The following is a 23465-nucleotide window of genomic DNA, read 5'->3' as shown; positions in this document are numbered from 1 at the left end:
TGTGGAACAGTTAGACTACACTGGGATTTGTGAAGGAGAATAGTAATATTCTATTACTATTTGATCTGGAAGGTCAATTTTCTGTATTGTTTTGCAAGTTCTTTACAAAGAAGCATTATTTTGTCACAGTTACAGATAAGCAGTTGCTGAGATACCACCAGAAATGCCTACTGGGAATGATCACTGAAGATGTAGTTAAAGTGGGATGACATGTGTTTGATAACATCCATGTATTTACAACTTCCCTTATTTTAAGCTTTAATTTTGAATTGTTAAAGTTTTGGTCCTGTTCTATGGTTCTGTTCTATAATTCTGGAAATTTAGAAGCGAAGTTACTCTGTAGTTGCTGATCTTTAAAAAATTTTGTTTGTTATGACAAATTCAAATTTTGGTGTTTTGATAATTAATACATGAATTGTTTAAGTTGAAAATATGGCATGACCGTGGCTGCTCAGCGTAGTCAATAACTGTTGTCTGGTTTGTGTATTAGGGTTAAGCCTGATTGCAACTTTTGTTGTCACACTGGGGTCTTCTAGTTCAAGTGTTAAAACAATTTTCTATCCAGAATTTGGTTTCATGGGCCAGGTGGCCTCCCTAGACTTAGGCCACTGTATTACATTTGAAGGACAATGTAATTCTTAATGGGGATTTGGTGCCTTTTGGTTAAATAAAATGCTTATTGATAAAAATGCTGTGAGGACAACTTCTTAGTGAGCAAGTAGCTTCAGAGTTGTCCAGTTCGGAGCCTTCTTTTGAAGCACCTAGTTCTGGTTGTATCAGATACAGGGTGTTGGATCATGTCAATTTTGATGATCTAATATTAATTAAGGGTTTTTTTGTCTGGACTTAGGGTAGGAGGAAAATTCTGCATGCTGATGTGGAGAGTGAGGGCAGGGTGAGAGGAAACCTTTCTATAGGTGATCCATTACCTGTGTCAAAGAACTAAGACTGGTTGGTTTAGAGACATTGGATATTTGTGTAATTATATTCTACAGTTACAAATAGATGTTTCTATTCTGAACTGCATGCAGTTTATACTGGGATTTGATGTATCTGAACTGAGTCAGAATGCTATGACTGTCTGCTGGACTGATACTTCATAATTACTGACCTTAAGTTAGGAAGCAAAAGAATTTAGTTGGCAAGAAGCCCCCATCTAGCTTGTTTTTGTCAAAGGAGTGAGTTTATTTTGATCTTTCACATATTTTTTTTCACTTGTAAACTGTATTAATTTCGTCTTTACAATAGTTTCGAGTTACAGCAGTGAAGGCTTACTGACTTTTTACAACAGAATGTTTGGCTTATGGAGGACTTGCAGCAGAAGCCCTAGCATTTTAATTTCTTTCCAGCTGAAAGATGACACTTCAAGCCCTAATTATGTGCACAGAACTTTTTTTTTTTTTTTTTTTTTTTTATTGTATGACTCTTAACTAGTATGATATAAAGCTTGTCTGGAAAATGTACTCAAAGTCCTTCTTTTCCAGGTCCTTACAATGTCCAAGGCCAAAGAGTTAAGGTTTACCAACCAGAGGATGAAAATAGCTGGCTCTGTGGTGTTGTGAGCCATCAAGACCCAATAACTCGTCTCATGGAGGTGTCTGTGACTGAGGTAAAAATACGAAGCACTGCTTTGGTGTTCCTAAAATACAGCTTCCCCAAAACTTGTACTTTTGGTTCTTTGTTTTTTACTTTAAAAGATGAGTAGTTACCCATGTTGCGATTCGCAGATCTTTTTTTTTCTGTTATGATGGCTTTCCACAGTAAATGATGATACACAGCCCACTTCTGTAAAAGAACCTATAAGAATTTATTTGGAAATGAGTGAGATATGAAAAGATATTGGAAGTAGCTTTCTGGATGGGAGAACATGCTGATGTACAGAAAGTTAACTTCTGGGTCTGTTATGCTGTGGTCTTTCTATGCCTTCTGTCAGCTTCTATCTGACAGGCTATACAAGTGGTTTGAATCAAGTGTAGCATAGAAGATGAAGTCTTAGTCTAAACAAAAACGATTTATATATTTTAGCTTAGGCTGTTTATTTTTGCCCTATTGCTATCAGTAAACCTAGTAAGTGTTGTAAACAGCACAGAAAATCTGTGCACTGCTGGAGTTATCTGGTTTGTATTATATGCTTCTGTGCAGTCTGACATGTAGTTCAGCCTTATCAGCAGCCTGCTCCTAAAGGCTTTCTCTTCCAGGAGCAACTAGGAACAGGTCTGTAGTGCTGTGTGTAAATTACTGTAGCAGCAGCACTCTTCTCAGTTTTTTGGGTCCTGGCCTGTGCCCCGTGCCCCCCGCCCCCATAGTCTTTTCCATGTGCACTAAAATAAATGTGCAGAATGAATGCGCTGAATGTGCCCGGTAAGTCCTGTGTACACATGCAGTAACCCTGCACTCCGACTACTACATCTATTGCTAGTGCACGGGAAACAAATATACTGTTTATGGTAAAAAGTATAGTATTTTGGAGAGGCATTGAAATTCTAGAGTATATGCTTTCAGATAAATGGGAAGCACCCAAGTTGCTGCATATCTAATGTGAAATAAAAAGGTAACCTCCAAGCACAGTTCAAGAGGTTGGGTATTCATTGCTCATTTTGGGGAGACGCTGATGAGGATAGTTAGCATAAATTGATGTGCTTCCTTCCAGTAGTCTTTTCTACATCTAGCAGAGCAAATATGCAGAAGACTAGAACAATACTAAATCAAATTTAAGAGGAGCTGCATTTAATGCAACGAATGCCTCTAGAGATGCTCAGTAGAACAAATATACAAGGAAACAATGGTAGGAATCAAACCTGAAAGTTTTTGAAATAGAAAATGAGCAAAAGGATAGAAGGTAAACTGGAAGGCTGTAGTATTACTAAGGAAGTGGGACAGAAAGAAAAGGCAAATAGGAGAGGGGCTGCGGAGCAACCCTGTGTCTCTTATGTTGATACTGTATACTCTGAATTAAAAACTAACCTCCTGTTTTCTTCCTACCTCCTCAATATCAATCTTCATAAAAATTAGAGTGGCGAAATAAAGTCGGTGGATCCTCGACTGATTCATGTGGTGATGGATAACACTTCTCCAAGTGAGGTACTACAACAGTTCAGGTCTTGTGTGTGAAACTTCAGAAACTTCGTAAAGATTTAGATATAAAACATCTAAAACAGGTAAACGACTGAAAACTGATGCTATGTTTGCTGTGGGCTTTTGATAAGGTAATTGGAAGAGGAAAACTTTGTTTACCACTTTGCTTTCTTTAAACAATCTATTTTCATTCAGGCCTGTTTTACTAAGTTCAGTGTGGATCTTGGGGGAGGGGGGTGTTCAATAAACATATCTGAGCTCCGTTTTAAAGGGTGATGCTCTGATAAAGAATGGCTCTGTGCTCAGTGCCTTTCTCTTAACGGGATTGCTCTATGCTTCTCACAGACTATTTTAGGCATTTTTAAAAATTACCATCTGGCTTCTCTGAAGCAGGCTTGTATGCTTGTGGCATTTCATTGCTTCAGTTGAGAGGTTCCATGATAACGCCCAAACTTGTGTGTTTACCCTCGGCTAAAGGGCAAGCTGTCTCCTGTAGTTAAATATTGTGGGTTTTGGGTAGTGGACAGAAAGTGTGCTCTTCAAAAGAGCTGGGGGGGTTAGAGTAGTAGTAACAATTAGTGTGCAAGTAGTTTTCATACATTAGCAAGAACGATTTTGGAGTATGGCTATGTTGCATGTTTCCCAAGACCTGCCATGACGTGGTATGTGCTACAGCAAAGTAGCTCAGCCAAAAATCTTGTGAAGATCCTATCCTGGTACAAAAAATACAAGGCTGCACTTACGCTTGTGTTCTGTGTTCATGTGGGATCTTTCCTTAGATGTATCAGTACATCTGTATTTGTGATTAAAAGAAATGTTCCTAAGCTTAAGAGCAGCGAAATATATTCGTTCTAACAGAAAATGTTCTTTGAACAAGTATTCCTGCTTGTTCTGTTTAGTGATTGCATGTTTTTGTCTATTATAGGGAGGGGGCCTAAAGGCGGCTAAATCATCTAAAGGGAAAAAGAAGAAAGAAAGTCTGGAGGGAAAGGACGGACGGAGGAGGAAAAACGCTTCAGATTCTGGGTGTGATCCTGCAACGAAGAAGCTAAAGGAGAGGGGTGAGGCGGATAGCAATGGTAGCGATGGAGGTGAGGCAAGCAGAGGTCCTTGGAAAGGAGGCTCCAATAGTGAAGCAGGACTGGATCCAAGGGCCAAACAGTTGCCTTCATTCATTCCTCAGATTAATCGCAATATTCGCTTTGCCACTTACACCAAAGAGAACGGCCGAACACTAGTAGTCCAAGATGAGCCAGTTGGTGGTGACACACCATTGCCCTTCACTCCATTTTCCTCTGTGGCTGGGCAAGCGTTACTAGTTGGATCTGGATGTAAAGAGGCAGGAAAATCACTGGAACAGGTTGGCCAAGGCACAGTGACTTCTGCAACTGCAGTTACTACAACTGCTTTGACGCCGACAACTGTGAGAATCTCTGATAACAGTTTACCAGCTGTTACTGGACAGGAAAAACTGAAAACGGGCCGATCGCCAGCCCAGGGAGAGGTGAGTAGCTCATGATCCAGCATATTCAAGAAAGGCATACGTACTTGCAACAGATGTTCTGTTACAAAGTGTGTCCATGGAATTGAGAAAACTACTTTTTCTCTGATGAATCCCTCCCCTCCCAGAGGAAACCTTTCTGTTATTTGACCTAAGAAAGAACTCAAAAGAAAAGGAAGATATTTGGTGGAGGAGTTGTAAGAGACAACTTTTTAGCACTCTTCTCTTTATTCAATCTTAATCTGAGACATGCAGCTTTAAAGTCACTTTAAGTACTGCACTTAATGTAATTAATTTTGTTGTATCATATGGAACATAACCTACTTAATATCTCTTGCCCTTATATAAACAAATATGTATGAGAATGTGCACAGAGTTGAACATTTAAGTTACTTAAAAAAAAAAAAGCCTTGAAACCAGAAAAAAACAAGGCTACATTTAGAGAACCTTTTATAGATGCCCAGCTTGTCTGTTACAACCATGATTGCTCTGTAGCAGAAAAATGAGCCAGTTGCATCGCATACTATCTAGGGCTGAAAACAAAGAAATAATTAAAACATTTGAGATGGGTACCTTTAGAATAAATTTTAATAAAGAGCTCAGTCCGGAAACAGCTTGAAGACCTTAAAGTGGTATCTTTGTTTTCAAGGGGAAAGGTGGAAAAATAGAAGGGAAATCCTGTTAAAAGCAAAATAGAAGACTTTTTAAGTAATCAAATGAAGACTTATAAAAACAAAACAAAAGTAAAACCCCACCTCAGTAAGTACAGCAAAAATTAAGAAACTTGTAGTCTACTGTATAAAAAAGTGAAGAAAATGAGAGGTACATTAGAGAGTCTAGGGTGATTGCCAGGAGGTTAAAGGGGGGGGGGGGGGGGGGGGGGGGGAAGGAGAGATGTTTACCTTGGGATAAAGATTCCTAGATGATAAGGTGTAAAGGAGAAATAGAATTGTAGAAGACAGTGTTACACAATGAAATTGTTATATGACAGTATAACCTGCTATCTCTTCCACTGCAGCCCTGCCCCCCCTGCCAAACCCCAAAAAAAAAAAAGTTCAGAGTTGGGAGCAACTACAAATTGTGTAGGTGAATGGTCAAAATTATATCCGTGGTATTAAGAAGAACTTTAATTGTACTGAGAAATGTTGGTACCGCCTCTCCTTCCCTCCTCCCCAACCCCAAATCACTTGTTTTAAATCATTATTAACAATCTGGCTTCAGAATTTGCAGGTAGACCACTAGTGCATTTCAAACTGTATTTTCCTTCAGGGAGGGAACCTGACATAAATCAGTAAGTGTTGTAGATAGTTCGTTCACGTGTTACTGCTTCAGACTGTCCACTTTATCATAGTGTGATTTGGTCCTTGAGATTACTTGAGAAGCTTGGTTTGCATTCATATTCATATGCTTTTTAAAACTGTTGGAACTCAATTTGTGAAAATTACTTTGGCTCTAAAAAGAAATATCTGAAATTCTAATATCTGGAAGAACTGTCATGGGGGACATTAATATGTTATTAAAGTTATTACAGCTGGAGATTGATAACAAGGAACAAGCTAAATGTTAGTTTGCAGTGTAGTAGGTGTGCAGTGACACTATTGACCAGGAAGATGTGTTGTGCGGAGGCTGTGGTCATATTTAAGATGGCCTTGGAATAAAAGTGTATTAATTGTGAGTATTCCTTATGAAAAGATTTCTAAGTGGAAACTCAAAGAAAAGGAATAGAAGTGATGAGTTAGCTGCAGAATATAATCAGTTACAGTAGGACTGAATTAAGAAGACAGCAAGCGAATATTCCATATCACAGCTATGGGTCTAACAGAAATCTGCAAGTCAGAAAACTTTCTGGTATTTGAAGATCATAAAAGTTAAGCCCTTTGTGCTTAACCTCTACTGAGTAATCTTCTGGAAGGCACCACTTCGTAGGCATCTGTCTGTACCTGTCAGCAGATGTGGCTTGCTGTGACCAGGAACGGTTTGTTCGCTAACTGCTAGAGGGCATTCTTTGTTTAATTAACTTTGCAAACTAAGTTAATTATTTCAAGGGTGCTGATTAAGTAGGAGCAGCTTGTCAGGATGATCTTGGGGGAGGGTGGAAGATGGGAGATTATTGAAAAGCAGTTTCAATTAAGGTTCTCTTCTTGCTGATTTGAATTAAAGCAATCAGCAATTGAAATAATTTGCTTTTCTGTGAATTAGTTCACCTTGTCTTGTGTCTCACTTTTGTTTTAAAGTGTGATAAGACATCAAGAGTTCATTTTCTTCATGTGTCTTTATTGTGTAATGGACACTGTTAGCTTGTAGGTAGGAAAAATTAGTCTAGCAGAATCTTTAAAATTTCTTCATGTAAATAATTCCACTGGAAGTTTCCATTACAGGCGGGTAAGTAGAATGCTAATTGTACAATTAGATGAACCACAGTATTGCTGAATCAAACAAGAATCCTTTAATAGGCTAATGCTTTTTAATTTTGTTTCAGAATTCCCGAAATTCACTTTTGGCTTCTTCTGGATTTGGAGTCTCTCTCCCAAGTGCTTCCCAGTCCTTGGTATTTGGGGGTGGAAGGAGCCAATCAAATGGAGTGGTGACTCCAGAAAGCAAGCCTTCTGGATTTCCTTTTGGCTGTAGTACTGGACAGGAGGCTCAGAAAGATGCTGATCTGTCCAAGAACTTGTTTTTTCAATGCATGTCCCAAAATCTACCTTCCAGTAACTACTTCACAGTCATTTCAGAGAGCTTGACTGAGGATGCCTCTAGTCGGGACTCATTCAAGCAGTGTACAGAGAGTGTGGGTGCTGGGATCTGTAAAGGTAAAATTCTTTCAGCGGACACTAAACCAGGAACCCAGACTGGCAGTTCTGTGGAGCGGAAGCTGCCTGTGGAATCTATGCCTACCCTTACTCCAGCCTTTTCACGAAGTCTTTTGAATACTCGCCCCCCAGATAGTCATGAAAACCTATTTTTACAGCCCCCAAAGCTATCGAGAGAGGAACCCTCAAATCCTTTCCTGGCATTTGCTGAGAAAGCAGAACTTAGTCCTTTCAGTGGCTTTGCATCTTCATCTCAGACGGGGGGTTCTACTCCCTCTACACCTGTGGGTCATAAGGCCACTTCTGGCTGGCCGGAATCGCTCACCTCTACAGACTCTTCTCTGTAGGGAATGGCCGTTCCAGCTCACCAACCAGCAACCTGACACAGCCTATTGAGATGCCCACGCTTTCCTCCAGCCCAACGGAAGAAAAACCAGCTGTTGGGCCTGGGCAGCAGGACAATCCTCTTCTGAAAACGTTTTCTAATGTGTTTGGCAGACATCCACCTGGCTTTTTCTCTTCACAGGCAGAGTTTCCACAGGAGAACAAACCCCCTTTTGAAGCTGTGAAAAGGTTCTCTCTAGATGAGCGGAGCTTGACATCCAAACAGGACTCTGACTCCAGCACCAATAGTGACCTGTCAGATTTGAGTGACTCTGAAGACCAGTTGCAGGCCAAAGCTTGTATGAAGGGAATCCCAGACCACTTGATGGCAAAGCTAGGCCCCAATGCAGAGCGTAATGCTGAATTGCTGCTGGGGAAAGGAAAAGGGAAGCAAGCCCCAAAGGGCCGGCCTCGCACAGCTCCCCTAAAAGGTGATGACTTGAACGCAGGGTGTCTTAGAAGCACAAGGATGTGGGATACTGGGGTATCTCCTGTGTGATGAACTATGTCAACTAACCACAGGTGTAAACCTCATTTATGCTCAGCAGGCAGCACACAGGATAATTATAAGGCTAAAGCTTAATGCTTCTTGTATGCAAATTAACATGTTAACTTTGACAAATGTTTCAGCATATATTTGTCAGGACAAAAGTGTTGTATGCTGCAGACTTGAACAGTCTTACTGGTTTTGCATGGGTATGATCATACAGATCTCTGAAAATGTTTATTGAGGCCAATGTCCTTTTGCTATTGCAGTTAACTAATGGATTTTTACTTCTACTTTGCCTCACCCAGTTGGCCAGTCTGTGCTGAAAGATATGAGTAAGGTGAGGAAGCTGAAGCAGTCAGGTGAGCCTTTTCTGCAGGATGGCTCTTGCATCAATGTAGCTCCACATCTGCACAAGTGCCGGGAGTGCCGTCTGGAGCGGTACCGCAAATTTAAGGAGCAAGAGCAGGATGACTCAACTGTGGCATGTCGTTTCTTCCATTTCCGGAGGTGCTCAAATTCTTCCTTCCTTCATATGTAGTCTGTGTACAGAGCTTGGACCATGTCCAAGCACAAAGTAATTATGTTTTACTTATTTAATGTGCTTGGGTACAATAATGACAAATTTGAGTGTCTTGCATTTCCCTGCATCACCTGACTGGAATTCCCTCACGGGACGGGGAGAGCTGTTGTTAGGAGATACAGCTCTGTGATGCTAAGCAATAGGTCCAGCCTCAGGAGACTGCATTTGCTTTATTGGGTAGAATTTTACTGTTGGGTAGCAGCTTGCATGTAATAGCTGTTCTCTCCCTCTTTCATAAGGAGTTCAGAACAGAGAAAAAAATTTAATTTGGTCAACATGTAAGTAAACATCGCCAGGATGAGGCTAATGTTTGATTAGGTTTTGTTGAGTACAGAACTGATTTTTAGGAGTAGAACACTGCCTGTGTTTTCTCTCTGTTGTGTACACGTCTTATAGTGCTTTGACCTCTCATGCATCTCTTGATTTTCCTTAACTGCCTATTCTAGCAAGTGCTATGCATCTTTTTCCAAAAAGATGTTTGTTCACTTTCTGGCATATAAAGGATGAAGTGAATTTTTATTATGTGCCACTTATCCAGTAAGGATTATGACTACTTCTCTTCCTGAACTTGTTAAAAATTAATCTAGCATTAAGATTAAAGATGAGATTGGTTTTGCTTTAAAATGATGTTACTTTTAATAAAGGCAGGAGATGTTCGGGGTTCTGTAACTTATGTTGTTATACCTTTTACCACACAAAGACTAAGAGGGTTGAGCTACTGATAAAACAGTTGTGACTTGTCTCTGTGGAGAGCAGTGGCAAGAATAGTAGGTACGATAAGGATTTTTGCATGTCTTGTAATGTGAACAGTTGCCAAGTGCTAGCAGCCCTAGCCAGAACTGAAATATTGGTTTCCCAAGAACTGGGAAATAACTTTCTCCTGAGTTAAAATAGAGAATGAGAATCATGTACAATTTTACAAGCAGCATCATGCAGCAGCCCAAATAAATTGAATTTTGTCATCTCTTTCTGTTAATAGAATAGAGAAATGTGACTTACCAAGCTATATCAATTTCCTGTATGTGGAGTTTCCCACCAATGCTTACTGGGACCTGGGGATTCATTCTAGTGGGTTTTGTGGCCATTGCCTTTATGTACCTTTTTCTCTGTGTTACCTGGATTTGCATAATAGTTGTACTGGCTATAGAGTACAGCACTCTAGCTCAAGCCTTTTTTCCCCTTTCTGAGTTTATGTCCTGACATAGATAGCATTATAAGTTAATTAAAGGTGGTTGAGCAGGTTCTCAATTATGCCATCCTGTTTTCTGCAGGCTGATATTTACCCGGAAGGGTATTCTACGAGTAGAGGGTTTCTTGAACCCACAACAGAGCGACCCTGATGCTATGAGCCTGTGGATTCCTTCCTCCTCTCCTGCAGAGGGGATCGATCTGGAAACTTCCAAATATATCCTAGCCAATGTTGGGGACCAGTTCTGCCAGCTTGTTATGTCAGAGAAGGAGGCAATGATGATGGTGGAGCCACATCGTAAGCTGGGCTTTTGACGTGTTTTTTGTCCATCTTCTCTGTGTAATGTGTGTACAATGCAGTGGAATAGAGTTGAAAGTGTAATATAGTTTCTTGTTAAAATGCTTCTCCTTTTCTTCCAAAGAGAAGGCTGTATTCACTTCTTTGGGGTGTGTGTAACTGTGGGACCAGCATTCGGGATTTTTCTTTTGGATCAATGCAACAGTACTACCAAGGAAGCTAACAGTAACTTCCCAGACATCGTTAAATTTTTTTTCAATAAATAAATGCAGAAATCAGCTGACCCATGCTCCTAAGAAAATAGAAATAAGTCCAGAACACTTATCACACTGACCAGCCATGCTTTAACGAGCAGCTTTTCTTACATATTCCTGTTATGCTCCAGGAACATCACATAAAAGCTCAGGGTTTTCTAGCGAGGGAGCAGCACCTGCATTCAGCCTGCCAGGACTCGGCTGAGTGACTAGTTGGCAGCGTTGCCACTGCAAGGGGCGTGGGTTTAGAAAAAAATTTCTAAAGGTATCCAGTTCAGCCTATCACATGGATAGCTCTGACTCTGATTTTTTTTTCTTTAGCTTCTGGAATGTTCAAGGGCAGCCATTTGGAAAGGACTTCCCCTTCCTCAGCAAATGTGTTGATTTAGAATCCGAAGAGTTGACAGGCATCTGATTAGTAAAACTAAAAACACATTCTTTATAATTTTATAAGTCCACTTTATTTGTTTATAAAACTAGCAGAAGTGTTACACTTTTCCTGTAAGTTCCCCAAGTGCTCCTTGAAATTCAGTTACTACAGTGCTCGGTGCTACATTTCCTTGTAGTGTGTGCATTTTGGGACTTTACCTTACCCACTCTTAGAAATGGGGGTTTTAACAGTGTCACAAGGCTAGCAACCCAAAGAACATGTCTCTGGATGTAAAAAGTATGTGTTTCTACGTTCTGCCCTCAAGTCATGTTTCTGTGAATTGTTTCTTTGTCAATGTTACTGTGATATTCTAAAATTAGGTGGGAGAAATGCAAAATGTCAAAGCAATAATTTCTAATGTTCCTTCTCTTTATAGAGAAAGTGGCATGGAAGCGAGCAGTACGTGGCGTAAGGGAAATGTGTGATGTATGTGAGACGACACTCTTCAATATTCATTGGGTTTGTCGTAAGTGTGGTTTTGGGGTCTGTCTGGACTGTTACCGGCTGAGGAAGAATCGTCCACGTAGTGGTGAGTACTGGATCCCCCCCCACCCTGTTACATTTGAACTGGCTGGCTTTCAGTGGGGATAGTTTCTGGGAAGTTACTGAAGGTTTTGTGGGAGAGGTAGTGAGTATCAGCTTGGGAGGCTGGAGGTTTGGAATTTTGGCACTACTGTCTTGTATGCTGCTGTTCCATTCTTCATTTCTTTAGATACCTGTGTTTTATCTATTTGGTTAGAATTTGTATATTAAAATTATAACATCAGCAAGTATAGGCTGCGTACTAAGACAGACTACTGTATAGTTCTAGCTCTTCCTCAGAGAGTATAAAAGAAAAATTAAGTAGTATCTTAACAGTTCAGAACCATCACAAGATGAACTAGTAAGCAGACATTGCAGAAAACTCCTTTCTATAACAAGGAGTTAGACCGGAAAGTTTTCTTCTTTTTTGATTTGATTTTTTTTTTTGATTGGTTTGTAACTCAGGAAAAAGTTCAGCAAATGCAATTTCTAACCAATAAAGGCACACTGTGTTTACAGAAGTGAATACCTGTTTGCTTTTTTGTGTATTTTACTATATTGAGACTGCTTTGGCAGCATGGATGCTGGCATTGGACAATCTTAATAACTGTAAGGCTATTAGTGACAGTTGGTTACATTATTATGTGGAGCAGATGTACAAAATACTGGATGTTAATAAGTGTGAGTACTGCTGTCTATTCATTATGATAAAGGTGCCAGAGAACACTGAATGAATTATAAAAGCAATGTTTTTTTAAAAATAGATAGTGTCACCTATTCTTATATCATTATTGTGGGTTAACCCGAGTAGGCAGCTAAGCACCACGCTGCTACTTGCTCGCTCCTCCACGACACTGGGACTGAGGAAGGAGGAAGGGAAGAATAAAAGCAAGAAAACTTGCGGATCAAGATAAAAATTGTTTAATAAGCGAAGGAGAAAGAGAAAAAGAAAAAAAAACAAAGGAAGGGAGGCAAAGGCAATCACTCGTCATGTCCCACGGGTAGACCATTGCCCAGCAGTTTCCCAAGCAGAAGATGGCTAGTCCCCTTACGCTCACTCCTGTTCTTATTGCTGAGTGTGGTGGAACATCCCTTTGCTTAGTTTGGGTCATCTACCTGGTCGTGTTCTGTCCCAACCTCTTGTGCACTCCCAATCTATTCACTGGGGGGCATCGGTAGAGTGAGAAACAGAGAAGACCTGGACACTTGGCAAACACTGTTCAGCAATAGCAAAAACATTAGAGTCTTATCAGTGTTATTTTAGTCACAAGTCTAAAACACAGCGCCACACCAGCTGCTATGAATAAAATTAACTCCATCCCAGCCAGACCCAGTATAATAATGAAGCCTATGAAATTACTGCCAGAATACACCAGTAGAGAGCACAACAGACTTAAAGATGTGGTTAGCCAGGGTACAGTGGAAATAGTTGTTAGTAAGTGGAATAAGGGTCTCCTGTATCTGGCACTGTTCATGTTTGGAAAAAACATTTTGGACTGAATGCATCACTGACAGAATGTGGTGTAAAGATGGCCATGATTCAAGGGCAATAGTTTCTTAACCCCTTTTCTTCTCACATCAAGGAAATAAATACTATAACCTTACCTGTGCCAAGTTAAAATGAAGAGAAGTCCAGGGCATATGGGAAGTTTTACTCACTGGTGTACAGAGGAGGGTCAGCATTGAAAAGACTGGTATTTTAGAGTGTCAGATGACAGTGGTGTGCTTAACAATGATGTCTTCCTGAAAACAGTATTGTAATTATGGATCATTAATTGAGCCTGAAATTTTTGAATGGGCCAAAATGTAGAACCAAGGCATTACTTAAATATAATTACTTGCCTCAAGAGGCTTCTGAACTTTGTGCTGTAGAAATAACCTATGCAGATACCTGGTCTAAAGGACCTTGAAATGAAGTTTTATATGATCCTTCTCATATTGTACACCACTCAGTCTTCCCCACCCCCTTCATTTTTAAAGGAAGAGAATGGCATGCAGCTTATGCAGCTACATATTTGTAGGCCCAACTTGGTTTAAAATCTGAAGAATTAGAAATTTGTCACACTACTTTTCAAACTATTAATTTACTACTTATTAGCTTTGTAGGTAGATATACTGACAGGAGAGCTTAGTTTCCCCTCCTGGAACTGATCTGCAGATACTTTTTGTTGAAAAAGCTTTGCAGATGATGACAAGACAGAATTACTGTATAACTTAGGAAAGCATAATGAGAACAAGAGTATAATCAAAAACTGAGACTAGAAGCCAAGATTTTTAGGTGACTGAAAATAACAAGCTATTAGAGATAAAGGGAAAATGACTGTAGTAGTTTTATAATCTGAAGAGGCCAAGAAGTTGCTGTAGATCCTGTTCTAATGGTCTGTATTTATAGTTTATTTCTGAGATCACCAGGTTAATCTCCTGCACTGTAAAGAATCTAAAGAAACAATATTGATGCAGAAGCATTCTGTATTGTAAAGTTTTAGTGACTTTTACACAAAATTTTACTTTTTTTGTGTCTTTATGCCAGAGACAGAGGAGATTGGTGATGAGGAAGTCTTCTCATGGCTGAAATGTGCAAAGGGTCAGTCTCACGAACCAGAGAATCTTATGCCGACACAGATCATTCCTGGTACAGGTAATGCTTGAAACCTGAAAGGAAAAATTCCAAATTTTTTCTCAATTCTGAGCAAGCAAGTGGAAAAAATACTAAGGTGGTTGGTGTTCAGCTGTTACATTTTCTAGTATGGATTTAGAGGAGAATTCCACTTGCTACAGTGGAAGGGCTGAAGGGAAGGTAACCCAAATAAGATCAAGCTGTGGGTTTGAAGTGAAACACCCTTCTGATACTAGCTGTGACTTCTTGTGCTCAGCTGTTTTTAATTGTATCAGCAAATTTGGTTCACTTGCAAGAAAGATCTTGTTCTTTTCTGTTGGGGTGAGGGAAAGTAAATGGTCAGTGCTGACCATTTATTTGACTGCATCATCAGCTCCCAAGAGACCCAGCTTCTCAAAGGTAGATTCGTGATCATAGAAGCCAAAAGCTTGAGTATGACACTGGCCACACAGCCAGGCATTCACCTGTTCAATTTACCACCCCCTCCTTCTTACTGGGAGGATAGAGGAGAACACCACCTGTGCTCCAGATACTTTTAACATTGCTCCAAGGGATATATCATCTCTTTTGATGGTTCTGAGTTGCCTCATTGCAGTATCATTGGGCCCTTACATGGAATAGTAGGAGCAGGTGATAATCTGGAGGATTTGCCAGGGTTGACAACCTGTCAGTGACATTGCAAAGCTAGCATTAGCGCAATTCGCCACACTATTCAGAAGCAAATATCTTGTTATAGCATGTGGTCTTAAAGATACTTAGCAGTAATGCTAAAAAAAACCCACCACTCTTCTGAAAATATATTATAGTTAAAGCCTTGGGTTTAGGTTTTTTTTTTTTTTACATGTGATATTAAAGATTTTAACTATTTCCAGCGCTTTACAATATTGGAGACATGGTTCATGCAGCACGAGGCAAATGGGGTATTAAAGCCAATTGTCCATGTATTAACCGGCAGAACAAATCGGTGTTGAGACCTGCTGTCACTAATGGAATATCACAGGTATGTAATTTGAGGCTGAAATTACCTTGTTTGACATTACGTTTTTAAGATGTATAAAAACATTAGATCGTTTAGACTAATGTATTATGAAACACAAACTTTATTTTTTCTATATGTATTCTGAGTGTTTTAGCTTAGCAAAAATCTTCTGGGACATTTTTCAGGGATGTGTGCTGCAACCGTTACTTAACAAGTGGGTATGTGAGCTAATACTCTTATGTAGAAGTTAGGTAGGAAGCCATTCATATTGATGCTGTATCTTAAAACAAACCACTATGAGTAGCTTGCAACATGTGCATTTATTTTATTATGGTTCCTGAATGTTATGCTGAATCTGGAGCAGTTCTGTTACTGTTCACACAAAAAATCCTCCTGGAAAAGAAAAAAAGAAAAAAAAAAATCTAAAAGCCTGGGCTTGTGTTAAAAGATGACTGAAAGATGACGTGGTAAGAATTTGCATCACAATGCAAGGTCTAGTGTATATGGAGAAGAAGCTTCTGTACTCTGCTGTTACATAAGCCTAAAGGAACTCTACTGTGAGCTTAAGCAAACAAACAAAACCTAATGCATTGGATAACTAAAGTGTGTCCCAAGTTGAACTCTTACTTTTATTCAACATTTAGCAATTGTTTATATTTTTGTTTTAGCTTCCGACTGTAAATCCTAGTGCATCAGTCTCTGGAAACGAGAGCACCTTTTCCACTGGAGCAGGGACAGCAGGAGTGGGGCAAATAGAAATGGACACTGTTCCAAAATCTGAAGCAACTGATAGTAGGATAGAAGAATCTGCAAAAACAGAGACGTTACCAACCAATAACACTGGTGAAATAAAGACTAACAGACCACTTTGTCCAGAAACAGCTCCATCATCAGCCTTACACTGGCTTGCGGATTTAGCAACACAAAAAGCAAAAGAAGAAACAAAAGGTGAGTTGAAAACGTGCCCTCTGGGGCTGGAATTAAAAGATAAATGATAACATACTGCTTGGTTGCTATTCTTCGTGAGAGCACCTAGCCCTAAATAGAAAAGGGCACAGTCATTTTTCTTCCTTTTGCCTCTTAGAATCAGTTTTCTTTTACAAGCTTAGGAATACGCAAAGCTGGAAAGATGATGATACAGCTGAAGATAAAAATACTGTCTTGTCACTCCCAGTTTATTTCAGTGCCAGTTCTTGTATTCATTTTCTAAGTAATAAGCAGCTGGTATCCTGATGTAAAATTATAGTAATTAATTTCAGATGCAGCTTTATCACTTTATAACTGTTGAAGTAAATAAAGCTGTTTCGTGTGGTATGTGAAGAGTGCATTTCTAAAGAATTGAAAGAGTAGAGTCTATTTAGAGGGTCAGATGAAATCTTAGAACTTCTTTAATACTCAATAGTTTGACTGTGATTCTCAATATGGAATAGCTGTTTACAGAATACACCTCCCAGTTGTCAGAGGTAGCATGAATTAACACAGGATTTACTCCTGTACATATTCCTGGGAGGAACTACTTTATATGTCAATGTTAAATGTTCATGACTCTCACTAGTTTTGCAGGGCTTAGCCACTGTAATAATTTGACTACAATTGAAATTTTAAATATTTCATATTGAAACATTAATTCAGAAAGTCAAGGAAATGTTTTTTAATTGAGTATATTACAAAGTTGTGGTTTCTTGTGTATCAAACTTTCAGATCAGATCTACTGTGCTATTTAAAACCTTAACAGCCCACTAAGGGTAAAACCTATTTGAAGTATATCATGTCTCTGATTCTCTTTAGGGTGCCTCATTCACTGTTGCAGTGATAATTTACTTTTATCACAACATTCTGTCAATATCCTATTTAATACAAGAGCAAATAATTTCAGAGAACTTATGATCATTTGAACTTTGCCTTTTTTCTTTTTTTTTTCTTCCTCTTTTTTTTTTTTTCCCAATGTTGATATTTATCTTGCAGAATCAGGATCACTGAGGTCAGTGCTTAATAAAGAATCCCATTCACCCTTTGGATTGGATTCCTTCAACTCCAGTACAAAGGTTTCCCCACTAACCCCAAAGCTGTTTAATAGCCTCTTGTTGGGCCCAGTGACATCTAGCAACAAAGCTGAAGGCTCCAGCCTCAGAGATCTGCTACACACAGGGCCAGGAAAGCTTCCTCAGGTCCCATTAGACACAGGAATCCCCTTTCCTCCGGTCTTTTCTGCAGCTTCTACGGTAAATAATTTTGTATTCCTTCAATGATATCTGTTCTAGGGAAGAATTTCATGCTGATCTAACAGTTTTAATCTAAGTGTTTTTATAGTATCTTATTAATAAATGTTGAAACAAATGCAATGTCTCACCACCCCACAAAGTTGTAGAGAATTTTGATGCTAATTGTTAATTTGTGGTTTGGTTTACTACTGCACTGGAGAAGGTATTCCTTGCAAGAGACCAAGAAAGTGAGTTAAATATAGCCTTTAAACTGTTTAATTGATAATCAGCATCCCTCTAAAAGCTCACTTTAAATTCCACACCTTTAAAAATATTGCAAGAGCATACCACAGAAAAAGACAAAAACCTATGAGCAAACCAGTTCCTTAAAAAAACCTTATGTATACTTGAAAGGCATTTAACACAGAATATGAATTTAAGAATTTAAGGTGTAGTTGTTATTTCTGGGTGCTTATTCTGGAATAAGGATACTTTGTTTCTCTTTAATCCCATTTTGGAGGAAATAACCTTAATCTGGACAAATCAATCCTATTTGGAATGGTTAAAAGCATTTAGTGAAGAGAAGGATAGATTCTATGGAATTTATCAACACTTCACTCTTCTTAGAGAATATGTTCTCCAAAAGTTTAGGCTGATAGAATGAGGAAGATGATGAAATGGCTTGTCTCGTAGCAGATATTTTTTTGTTCCTCCATATAAGACTGGAAGGATGGAACCGTAATAATAGTTCATGTTGTTTGTTTTTGATGGACGGAACTGTACAGCTGTATGGGAAAATATGTCGCTGCTACTGGAAAGTGAATCCAATAATACTTTCCCTGCCCCCCTCCCCACTGAGTACAGGCAAAGAAATTGTGATCACTTGTTTTACAGCAAGATATTCCTTCAAGGCTTGAGAGACCTGTCTCAACTTGTATCCCTGTCCCTGCAACTCTATGCGTTCTCTCACCACGTTGAGTCAGATCTATTGTGTAATGTCTTTTTTCACTTTCTTGATTTCTGGTCTTCACAGAGCAATTTAGATTTGAAAGAACTTGTGGGGAACTCTGATCCGACCCACCACTTGAATGCTTGGATGCTTAATATAGAATGTGTATGAACAAAACATACCCAAGAAACAGCAGTTGTATTGGTCAAATTGGGAGGAATAATAGATTGCTGCTCATGAAGAGAATCATCTTGGTGCCTCTGGAGCATTGACATTCTGTTGTGAAGAGTAGTTAGCACTGACTGTGATAGTTAAACTGCGTATTATCTGTTTCATGGTCTCGGGAGAGTTAGCGTAAAGGTCCATTTTCAAGACCATCATAAGCAGATGATGTTATGACCTAGTCTTACTTGCATAAGACAGGCTGTAGAAAACTAATATAATCCCAAGCAGCAGTACAGGCTGGGGTCTGAGTAGTAGGGGTGTAACCCTTCTGAAAGGAGCCCAGGGACCTGGAGGACAGCAAGTGGAACGTGAGTCAGCATTGCACCTTTGCAGCTGCAAAGGCAAACTGTCCTGGTCCACATCAGGAAGCATACAGCTGGAGCACATCTAGGAATGTGATTATTCCACTCAGCACTTGTTAGGTCACACCTGGAACATTGTGTCCAGTTTTGGTCTCCCAAGTTGAAGAATGACACTGAAAAATCAGAGCGGGTCCAGTGGAGGGCCATGGAGAATGAATAAAAAGTTGGAGAGCTTGACACATGATGAAAGGTTGAAGAAAATGGTTCTATTCATCTTAGAGAAGAGAATGCTTTGGGGATCTGATCGATCTTATTGCATATAGAAGGTGGTTGTAGAGAATATGGAGGTACTCCCGTCACAAGGATGCATGGTAACAGGGCAAGATAAAATGTACACGAGTTGCTTCAGGAGAAATGCTATCTGGATATAAGAAAAAAATCTTACTTTACATTGAAGCAGTGGAATAGGCTGCCCAGAGAAGTGATGCAATCTCCTTCCCTGAGAAATTAAGGTTTAGCTTGACCCAGCCCAGGGTAACTTACCTGATTTCCACAGAAAGTTATACCAAATGATCTCTAGGTCTTTCTTCTGACATAGAGTCTTCTATAATTTCATGAATATTTTTACTGAATGAATATCTTCAGTTACAAATAGTGTTATGTTTTGGGTTGATAGCTCTGCATATGGTAAATGTTCTGTCTATTGAACTTTAGTTTTAAAAAATATGGCAAAATTGTTCCTGGCTAGAATGAGAAGCTCTTTGCTACCAGAAATCTACCACACCCTTGCCCCCTCCCATAGATGTCTTGTGAATAATGATCCAGTTAGTGTTTATCTTCTGTTGAATGTATAAAATATATTTGGTGTCTTATGTATCTTGCTATAGGCAAGGCCTATAGGCAGGCTTTTTTTTTTTTAAGTTAAGAACACAATTTAAGATTGTGTTGTTAATCTCTTCCGAATTTTAAACATCCTTTGAAGAGTTTTAAGCATCCCTTAAGGAACATGGAGGCCACAACCAGAGAGGCTGTATGCTACTGGTTCTATTAACATTATACACACAGGAAGCACTTTCTCCTCTCTGTCAGTGTTTTCTTTATGTTCCCATGTTTGTCAGCTTACCTGTGCCAGGGTTGAATTCACTTTCTTAGTAATGGAATGAGGAAAATGGGGAAATAGCGTTGAGATATTAATAAAGTTAAGAAAAATATGAACCATTTTTACCATTAAAGTAGCAGAGTTTAGATCACTTAAGTTTTCTATTCCATGATTGTTTGCTGTAATGTTTTTCTAGATAGCCCGTAGCAGGTTATTTTAAGTTTTACTATTATAAAACAGGGCCATAGCTGTTTCTGTTCTTACTGGATACATGCCCATCTCTGAGTTGATTTGTTTACTGTTGCATGTTTTTTTGATAGCAAGATGTCAGTGACTAAAATCAGAAGGAGAACAGATATGTAGTAATATGTATGCTGTTGCAAGACTAAACTTACCTCTGGATTTACATCTTCTAGGGGGCCAAAGGTAAAGCCAGCCTGCCTAACTTCTTAGACCATATCATTGCTTCTGTGGTGGAAAATAAGAAGACATCTGATGCTGCAAAACGAGCTAGTAATTTAGCTGACACACAGAGAGAGGTGAAGGAAATGGTAATGGGCTTAAATGTGCTGGATCCACACACTTCCCACTCTTGGCTGTGTGATGGTAGACTCCTTTGCCTTCATGATCCTAGCAACAAAAACAACTGGAAGATCTTCAGGGAGTGCTGGAAACAAGGCCAGGTGGGTGATGACAAATAGCCAACCCTTACTACTTATAAGTATCCTGAAATTTTAACCCGTACCTTGGTTATTGACAAGTCCATTCAAACTTTGGCCAATTGCTCCTGAGTGAATATGATGAATGAAGATTTCAACTGTAGCCCTATAAACAGGGGATGCAGCGGCCCTGTCCACTCCATGCTGTACTGACTCAAGCCCATGTGCCTTGCACATTGAGCTTTTCTCAGCTTAGCAGTATTGAGGGTGTTTGCTGTGACAACCTTTTTAGTTGTGTGGTTTGTTCTGAACCTGCTCTACTACAGCCCAGTAGTGAATCCACTATGATTTCCTGCATGCATCCTAGCATCTACCCCATACTCGACGCTTTATAGTCTTAGGAAAAGGTCCATTCCTTCCAGCTGCAGCATGTACAAGAATAAAACTGCTGCATGCAGTCATTTCTGCTGAATTTCTGCTGAAACTTTTGAGTGTACTTAATGCAGTGTCTCATCCTGAGCCTGCAGCCTGTGTGAAGCCAAGTATTGTTTTGAACTCAGCATCTCATTTATTGAGCACTCTCCTGGATTGTCTGAGGGGGTCGTCAACCAGTTAGGCCTTCAGTCAAGAGACTGGACCTTAGACCTGCTGCCAGCATAGCCACTTTTTCAGATCTCGATCCATAGTACTACAGCTTAGACTTCTCCAGAGAGGCATAAAGATTGGCCCCATCAGACAAGCTGAATCTTAAAAAATGGGTGAGTAGCTGCTACTGCAGTGGAAGTGCACCCATAGCTCTAATAGAATATGGTATCCATCAGTGTTCCAACTGTGTTGTTGGCACTTGGTTCTACAGCTACCTCTGACACCGTTACCTTCACTGACTACTCAGAATTGGGGCCATTGATGCTAGACAGTTATGTTCTCATCATCTTTTCTGGAGAAAGTCCTTGTTGTCAGCTGTTCTGTTGTTATTGTGCTAATGCTCTTGGCACTCACATTCCATAATTTTTGTGGTTGCTCACAAGACTGGCGGACTGCTGAGCTGTGGTGGAGGAGCAGATCAGGCTGCTTGTTCCTCTTGGCATTCGGGTCCATTCATGCTGGAAGCAGACTAGCACATAGCCATAAGAACTGCAGAGAGGATTGTGGCACCACCAACCACAAGAGTTGCTAGCTGTTTTTTCCAGCTTCCCTAGACAGCTCCTAATAGGTGGAAGAGGCTACTGTGCAGCACACCCTTGCTTGTCTGACTTGGGAGACATAGCTTGCTGCTGGTATTGGCAGCTTTACTCCTAATTGCAGTTATCTTCTTCTTGTCCTGATATTTTTTGGAGTGCACAGGGGTCTTTTTTTTTGAACCTGTTGTTGATTTTTCAGATCATTCTTTTGCAGTGCTGTGGTGCCTGACTTGGCAAAGAGCTCCTTAGTTTCTGGTCACTATACTCTGATAATTTTCTCAACCCTCTCTGTCAGCAAATAATACTGTCTCTTCTGAGGAGGATCCTAAATATTTGGGGAGCTACTTAGAAAAGATATGCTTGTCAGTTGCTCTGCAAATGAGGCTGGTTAGAGCCAAGATGCTGCACTTGGTCGTGGGGTTCTTGACTGTTAATGAATCCTGAGCAACTCCTTATGGAGTCTAGAGATGTGATTACCAATCTCCTTGGAGCTTGGAGTGTGCATTGCCTTCCAAGTTGGTGCACACTCTGAGGCTCTGGCCACAGCTGTCATGCTCAGGTACTATTTGTGACCCTCTATTTAGGCTTTGCCTCAAGATGTGCTATTGATGCTTTTGGATGACTTTATCATTCAGAGGACCCCTTGTATAGCAGAAGACTAGGCAAGTCTCCTGCTCATTCACCTGCTGAAATGTGGAAAGCAATCTAACTGAACCTCTCTTATTCCTGCACAAGAGAGAGTAGGTGACCCAAGCAGGAATCACTGTCTTGACAAAGCTATTCTAAATAGAATTTCTTCAAGCAGACATTTTCTCAACAAACTCTGCTCTGTCACAATTCTCCCTTGGCTGACATCCTCCTGTACATCTCCCCTGCACCTTTAAAAGTGAAGTCAAAGAACATTAATTCTACCACCATCCCCCAAATCATTTTCCCCTTCCCATTTTGTGGGCTGGAAAAGGTTAGTTGGAAAAATACTATTAGCTACCCCCCCAGCACAATAAATGCACACTAGACAATAGATCTGAGCCATATAAAGATCTTAGCTGTGGTAGCATCCCAAATGGCTAAAAGAGTAAATTCTTTTCCCTTTAACAAATGGCACTCTTTCAGTGTCAGGCAGAAAGAGCAACATTTTTCAACTCCTTTGTCTTAGAAGTTGTCAGAAATAAGTTAAACTCTGTCTTATCCCAGAATTCACTGGCAGACCATAGGATTATTTCTCTCTGGAGCTGTTCTTCAAGAGCATTTTGCTCTCCTGAACATGGTTGTTGCTCATCTGGGGATACTGTCAGGATTCTCATCCTATAGCAACCTGTTATTTTCTGAGTTTTCATACTAGGATTTCTCTTTTTTGAGATACTAAAGATTTGGGGTGGTGTTGGAGGTCTTTTGTTTTCTCCTTGTATTCTGAGAGCAGATCTGGCAGGAAACATCTACCAAGCAAGTCCACTATCCTAGCTGTGCTTTACACTAGAGAGAGCATTTTCTTTCTTCCATGAGAAATTCTTTGCTTAATAGCTGGAAGGGTTCTAGTAGGTTAAGTAGACTTTTTTTTTTTTAATTGATATGTTCAAGTGGTCAAGTGAATACAGCAGGGATCAAAATTTGTCATTATTTTCCTGGACTGAAGAAGACTAGTTTATCCATCAGCTTAAAGTCTACCTGGCAGCAGTTTCTACCCATCCTGTGAAAGGTACTGTCATGATCCCTAGGTTTTT

The 23465-nt window shown here is 39.8% G+C and overlaps 1 protein-coding gene across 1 annotated transcript in view; it reads left to right on the top strand.

The window, feature by feature from the left end:
• Positions 1 to 23465, top strand: part of KDM3B (lysine demethylase 3B) — a 53330-nt gene that overhangs the window by 14588 nt on the left and 15277 nt on the right. The window contains 13 exon segments of the mRNA XM_035891091.1: positions 1485 to 1609; positions 3013 to 3081; positions 4001 to 4579; positions 7056 to 7725; positions 7728 to 8201; positions 8566 to 8767; positions 10112 to 10326; positions 11387 to 11539; positions 14063 to 14170; positions 15022 to 15149; positions 15797 to 16076; positions 17094 to 17350; positions 20321 to 20587. Coding sequence (XP_035746984.1) covers positions 1485 to 1609; positions 3013 to 3081; positions 4001 to 4579; positions 7056 to 7725; positions 7728 to 8201; positions 8566 to 8767; positions 10112 to 10326; positions 11387 to 11539; positions 14063 to 14170; positions 15022 to 15149; positions 15797 to 16076; positions 17094 to 17350; positions 20321 to 20587 — 3527 coding nt within the window.

This window comes from Egretta garzetta, unplaced genomic scaffold (genome assembly GCF_000687185.1).
Source record: "Egretta garzetta isolate BGI_Z169 unplaced genomic scaffold, ASM68718v1 scaffold270, whole genome shotgun sequence".
NCBI lineage: Eukaryota > Metazoa > Chordata > Aves > Pelecaniformes > Ardeidae > Egretta > Egretta garzetta.
Note: the sequence above shows the minus strand (reverse complement) of the source record. Positions and strands in the feature narration are given on the sequence as shown.